Source organism: Acyrthosiphon pisum, unplaced genomic scaffold (genome assembly GCF_005508785.2).
Source record: "Acyrthosiphon pisum isolate AL4f unplaced genomic scaffold, pea_aphid_22Mar2018_4r6ur Scaffold_21425;HRSCAF=23957, whole genome shotgun sequence".
NCBI classification, from domain to species: domain Eukaryota; kingdom Metazoa; phylum Arthropoda; class Insecta; order Hemiptera; family Aphididae; genus Acyrthosiphon; species Acyrthosiphon pisum.
In genome coordinates this window covers 9,442-16,306 of record NW_021770891.1, presented here as the reverse complement: position 1 = coordinate 16,306, position 6,865 = coordinate 9,442, and the positions used below count along the sequence as shown (strand labels likewise).

Sequence of the window (6,865 nt, the reverse complement as noted above, 5' to 3'; positions counted from 1 at the left end):
GACTAGCTACTTGCATACGAGCGACTTACACTCCCACTGCATCCGATCCGCCGCAGACGAATTATCCGTTCGGGAATCGACTTTCACCCAAGATGACTGATAGCTAGACACTCACACTCAGAATCCGAATTTCCAATTTAAACACATACGAGAACCGGACATACACGCCCGGGGGGTCTGCGATCCGACGTAGTCGGATTGCCTACCTGACTAGCTACTTGCATACGAGCGACTCAGACCCCCACTGCATCCGATCCGCCGCAGGCGGATTGTCTGTTCGGGAATCAACTTTCTCCCGAGATGACTGATAGCTAGACACTCAAACTCAGAATCCGAATTTCCGATTTCAACACACACACTCCAGAACCGGACATACACGCCCGGGGCGTCGTCTGCGATCCTCGGATTGCCTACCTGGCTGGCTGTGTCGTACGATCGACTTGAATCGCCCGACTTACGACTAGACACTCTTCCGAGTTCAAAAATTACCGCTTAACCAGGGCTGCCAACATGACAAAACACAATACCCGACGACCCCGCGTTCCCGCCGCAGGCCGGATCGAAAAACCCAGCCCGAGACGAAACGACAAGGATGCACCACCGCCCACACAGTCTTTCCGCCGCAGGCGGGATGACAAACACCAGAATCTAGTTTATACATAATATATGTTTTCATATACGTCATAGTGTCGTATTGGTATATCGCGTGTATAATATAGCAGATATATTATTATATTACTGAGTGTTGATATTCATTGTTATCACTTATCACTAATTACTTTATCGAAATGAGTTTATATTGTGTTATAAATTATAACTATCATATATGCAAGTAGGTATGTGTCATGTGAATTGTAATATTAGGTACTTTATAGATAATAAGATAAGTTCATCAACAATGATTCTAATAATAGCAGATCTTGATATAATTATTAGACGATTTTAAAATAATGATTGTCTTCCCTTCATTTCAAATGGTGACTTTTTAGTATAATTTTACCATACCTAACCGATTGTAAATATTTGTATTATTTATTATTTAATGTAATAATTTGTGAAAATTCAGTCTGCACCAATTCTAATTTTCTAGAGTGAAGAATTGTTTTCTAATGTTGTTAATGTTGTTACATGATTATAGTTTTTCATTTTGACGTTACAATTGCAAATTCTCTAAAAATAAAAACAACACAATGATGAAAATTAAAAGACTAGTCATTTCTATACAATATAATCACAACTATAAAAAAGAGAAAGTGGGTTCACAATTCGGACTGTTAAACATTACCGTTGTGCTCCGTACCCTAAACATAAATAATATAATTATTATATTTTATACATTTTATACATTTTGAACTTTCTGGTTTTCTTTTTTCTTTAGAGTTATTATTTTAAAATACTTGAAAATGACTATTAATGTTTAAGTGTTTTATACATTAATAAATAATTTGACTTATAAGTAATGTATTTGTTGAACAAATTTGTTCTACACTCTAAATAAAAATAAATATTTCATTATAATAAGTGTATAGATTATATCTCGCAAGGCATAAATTCTACTATAAGTACTATACTAGAGAATAGTATAGTACTAGAGTTAAAACGTTTTTTGTGTATAATGTTCAAACCATTAGTAGATACAATTCAATTTATTGTCATAATAATTATCTGAGAGCATGGTAGTCTGACGTCACGATCCATTATCACATAACAGTGATAAGACCTCTGGTTCCAAACAAACGGCTATTCATATATTATTTGTACAGTTTACTCAGTTTACTGACATATTTTGAATTAAGTTCCTAGTTCCAACTGATCCAAGAGAGTAGTAAGAAGTAGAAAACGAATATTTATGAGATATTAAGTGTAAACTATGACGGCCGCAAGTTGGATTAAATTGCACTGTGTGCATGAGTTTTTCAAAGAAGAATTAAAATTGTTGAAAAGAGGTGAAAATGCATACGATTCTGGACACGTCAAAAAATGTGTTTTTCTAAATAACAATTTAAAAGGTGTTATTAAAGCTAGCATGAGAGAACAAACATACAACGTTGAAGTAATTTTAAAGTTTTTAAACTTTTAAACTGGTGCGTACTAGGTCACAAACCACAATTTCATACTAAAAAGTTAGATTTATGAATTTGTGTTCTATCATTGAAAGATTTAAAATGTAATACTTAGTTGAAGTTTGTACTTATTTTTTGAAGTTTATACTTATTTTAGGTTTTGAAAACATTCATAATTGAGTATTTTTTTATACTTATGTTTAATATATACTTATAAACTAAAACATGACCTAGTACGTTACTTTTTAACCCTACATATCTTAAAGATTCTGAAAACCAAGGTTATGGTTTTAGCACTATGCATTCTACCAGACATAAACATTATCTGTACCAAAATTTTATTTTTGATCAAACTCAGTTTGGATTGGTTACAAAATATAATTTCTGTTTGATTATTTGCGAATCAAGGTTACAATTTAACTATGTTGCTAGGCCCAATGTTTTGTGTATATGGTAGAATATACCTATTTCGGTTTACATAGCCAAAACTAGAGAGCCTATATAATAATAAATATTATGAGGGCTCGTGAGTTCATGCTCTAAAAAATGCCTATATAAGTATACACTTATGCATTAAAATCTGGAAAAATATGCCTTTAAAAGTTCAGAAATATGCATTTATATGTAATAAAAATCTAAAAAATAAAAATTTTATATGTAAATTTTGGAATAACAAAAAATGTCTATTCATATTAGTAAAAATTATATTTTATTTGTTTAATTAATGTAATTCCAAAAATAAATTAAAAATATCTATCAATAATTTAATGAAATAAACATCAAAACAATTTATTTTTAATAATTTTATGCTGTGAAAACTCCCATATGTTTTATACTGTGCAAAAATATTAATTATTGAATTTTGATCAAATTTTTGGTAAAAATACTCTTAATATGCAAAATAAAATAGAAAAATGCATAAATATGCCAAATAGTTATAATACCTCTGAATATGCAAAATAAAATTTCACATACTCAACCACAGTACCTTTAAATGGATTTCCATGTTACCTATCATTTAATACAACTTAGCAAGATTGATATGCAAATGCATGAACTCACGAGCCCCGTATTATTATAATATTATTATTGTTATTATATTTATTATATAGGATCTCTAGTCAAAAATTCTTACTTAATTCTAAAATTTGCATTGAACCATTCATTTTTATTCAGATTTTTTTCTCTGATATTGGTGACATAACTCAAGCTCGTTGTAATTGCGCTAGAGGTCAAGTGCGTTGTCATCATATGGCGACATTGTTGATTTATGCTTATAAAAATATTTCTGTAACAAGCGCAAGTAATTTTTTTGTTTTTTTTTTTGATACTGTAGTACTGAAATGAATAATTGAAATTATAGAAACACAATTTACTTATAGGTTGCAGTTGGTCAAAAAAGATTCCTCCTCCTCTAGTGTCTACTAGAACAATTGATGAACTATATCCAGTACCACTAGATAAAGTAGATTATTGTCCTATTAAAATTAATGATGATAATACATTGAAATCTGATGTGTATTCTGAATTAACTAATCTTCACTGTGTAGTTGGTCTAACGTGGCTATTATCTCCTGAACCTTCATCAGTACCTTTGGTTGAATTAGAAGACATCTTAAGATCAGAAGAGTTTGAAAAATGTTCTGATAAACAGCAATATTTATTGGAAAAAGTTTCTATAAATAATGATGATATTGTAAAATTGGCTTTAAACACTGTTGGTCAAGATCTAAATTCATTATGGTTGGTGAAAAGAAGGTATAGAATTACAGCCAGTAATTTTGGTCCTGTATTATGTGCTATTAACCGTCATAAATATCCACCATCACTTTTTAAACGGTTAGTAGGCACTTATTAATTAGATGGGGTAAAATCAATCCAATGGGGAAAAGAAAATGAAAAACATGGCCTTCTAGAGTTTGAGAAATTTACAGGAAAAGAAGTCTCACCAACTGGGTTATGGTTACACCAATGTGGAATAATTGGTGCATCGCCAGATGGTTTAGTTGGTGATGATTCAATTATTGAAGTAAAGTGTCCATATAAATTTAGAAATGATTTTATTGCGACTGGATTAAAAAATGATAATTCTTATATAATATTTTATGACGAATGTGGTGATATTGGTATTAATTTTCAACATGACTATTATGCTCAAATTCAAGGACAACTTCATATTTTGAACAGAACGGTTTGTTACCTTGTTATTTGGACACTTAAAGATTTAGTTATTGTAGAAATTCATAAAGATCTTGCTTGGAACGAAAATATCAATAAAATTATAAAGTTTTATTTTGATCAATTTATTCCTTTTCTAAACAAATAACTTTATTTTTTCATAACATGTCCAAACTTATATTATTATTTTTATTATATTACTAAGTCAAGAAACTAGTCAAGAACAATTTTTTTTTTTTTTATTACATAATATTATGAGAAAGATACTCAATTTTCTATAATTATAAGTATTGTTACAGTAAAAGTAAAACATCTCCTTACAATAAGGATTTAAGATATTTATTTAATTTATTGTTATAACAAAAAGAATATTTTATTTATGTTGAAAATAAATAAACATCTGTCTACATAATTATTTTGATTTGTATTATTAATAGGTAGCGCAACAACAATTTTAATCCTCTTTCGGTTGTAAATAAAATATTTCAACTTCTTTTATTAGAGGATATTGAAAATTTGACAGAGCACCACACACCTGAAATATTTTTGATGCATATGGCAATAATTTTGGAGGGACAAATTCTAAAATACAGAATCCTTTAATACGATTGATGGCACGTTCCACATGAACCCTTGCTCTGGCAATAGTTAATGTTTTAGTTACTTGATTTGGAGTAAACTGGGGAGCTCCTAAAAATGGAGGAATGTTTACCGAAACTCCATCTGGCAATATATCACTAATAAGAAATCCCTTATCTGCCAATATGAGATCTCCACTGTGAAAAACATCTAAGACTCCACTATGTTTGACTATTTCTTTATCTGAAGTTAATCCAGGATAAAGAGAAGAACAGAATGTTAATACACCATTAGGTGCTACTCCGACCAGGCCTTTTAAAGTATTCCTGTGCTTGTAACTACTATAAGTGAGTTTTTGTAAATCCATTTTTCCAGGTATTGCTGTAAATATTTCGGTACAATCCAGTATCATTCGACAGTTCAAAAAATTATTAAATACAGTGGGTAGGCATTCCTCATTTTTTTGTTGACTGGGTACATTATCCATGAATGTTTTAAATAGGATAGTGTGGAATATATGAATCCAAGTTAACACTATATTTGTGACAGTTTTACGGCTACATCCAAATCTAACACCTAAATCTATGAAATCAATATTAAGACGAAGTTTCATAAGAGTCATTAAGATTTGATCATTTCTATTTATTCTTTCTACATTCCATCCCAAAAAATAATTTATTTGTAAGCTTTTAAAAATACCAAACAACAAGTCAATGACTGATTTATTTGGCATTCCTGTGTAATAAGTTATTAAACTGTCTGTATTTTCTATGACACAAAATGAAAAAGGCTGTGATTTTAATAATTTTATCTCATTAGTTAACTTCTCAATCTCCATCTTCAAAAGATAATTTTCTGAGTCATTTTGGACTTTTGATACATTTGAGATATCCAAATTTAGATTTGATCTGGTACTAGAAACATTTGTATTAATATTTGATATTATTTCTTCATTCATGTCATCAAGATCAATTTGTGTTTGTTCTGGTACAGAAATATTAATCTAAAAAAAAGAAAATAGATACACAATAAGAAATACTAATAATGTTTTTTGTAATTATGTATGGCATATTTTAATATGAAATACATTAAAAGTGAATTAAATATCTTACATCCAAATTATCCAATACTACATCATGAGTACGACGTCTTTTTCTTTTTTCTGGGGATTCAAATTTAAATAATTTTTCCTTATTCCAGCTGAAAATTGAAGGTCCTTTGGCATTGTTACCATCAATAAAATGACAGCTGCAAACACGGGAATTATTGCTAGGACCCTTATCAGCTCTCCTAATACACAATTTAAATACAAAAAATATTAACAGTTTATTTTGAAAATATTTGTATTATTTATAATAATATAACATCTTAAAATCATACAATATTAAAAAAATTAGTTAAAATAACATCATAATTTTTTCAGGAGACAAAGTATAATTAAAATTTATTCACATTACTATGTATTAATGTATATAATTAAATTCAATTTATGTTACACCTACCTTATATTATCCAACCACTTTTTTTTTAAATTTTGATCTTTAGGGAATCTAAAAAACCTGCAGGTTTTTCTTTCACTATAGTGATTACATTTTGGAACAAAACAATTAACCATGATGATCACTGATACTAAAATAAAACAAGTAACAACAAGTTAAAAGGAACGGCGAGTGTATGGTACGCATCCATTAAGGTACTCGACCTAACCTGGGAAGAATTTAGGATTGAGTTTTTAGAAAATTACAACAATTCCGAAATCCAATCCCAACTGCGCGCCGACATCGTGTCAACACGACAAACGCCCAGACAGTCACTCACGGAATTTGTGCTAGTTAAAAACCAGCAAGCGCGCCGCGTAAATACCGGCCTATCCGAGGCGGAATTGGTAGGTATTATAGCACGACTAACGCGCGACACTTTCCGTACACACATCCGTCTACAACGGCCATTGACGTTCAACGAGCTACGACGCATCGCATGCGTCTTGCACCTGGTAACGGACAGCACCAACCCGACGCCACAACAGTGGGCCCCAAACCCAAAAA

The 6,865-nt window shown here is 30.5% G+C and overlaps 1 protein-coding gene across 1 annotated transcript; it reads right to left on the bottom strand.

The window, feature by feature from the left end:
* Nucleotides 1-4,695: 4,695 nt before the first annotated feature.
* LOC115034885 lies at nt 4,696-6,602 on the bottom strand. Its single transcript, XM_029492397.1, has 3 exons — nt 6,565-6,602; nt 5,933-6,110; nt 4,696-5,823 (listed from the first exon to the last, which is right to left on the bottom strand). The coding sequence occupies exons 1-3, from the start codon at nt 6,600-6,602 to the stop codon at nt 4,696-4,698; spliced, it is 1,344 nt and encodes a 447-aa protein (XP_029348257.1).
* Between the last annotated feature and the right edge of the window lie 263 nt (nt 6,603-6,865).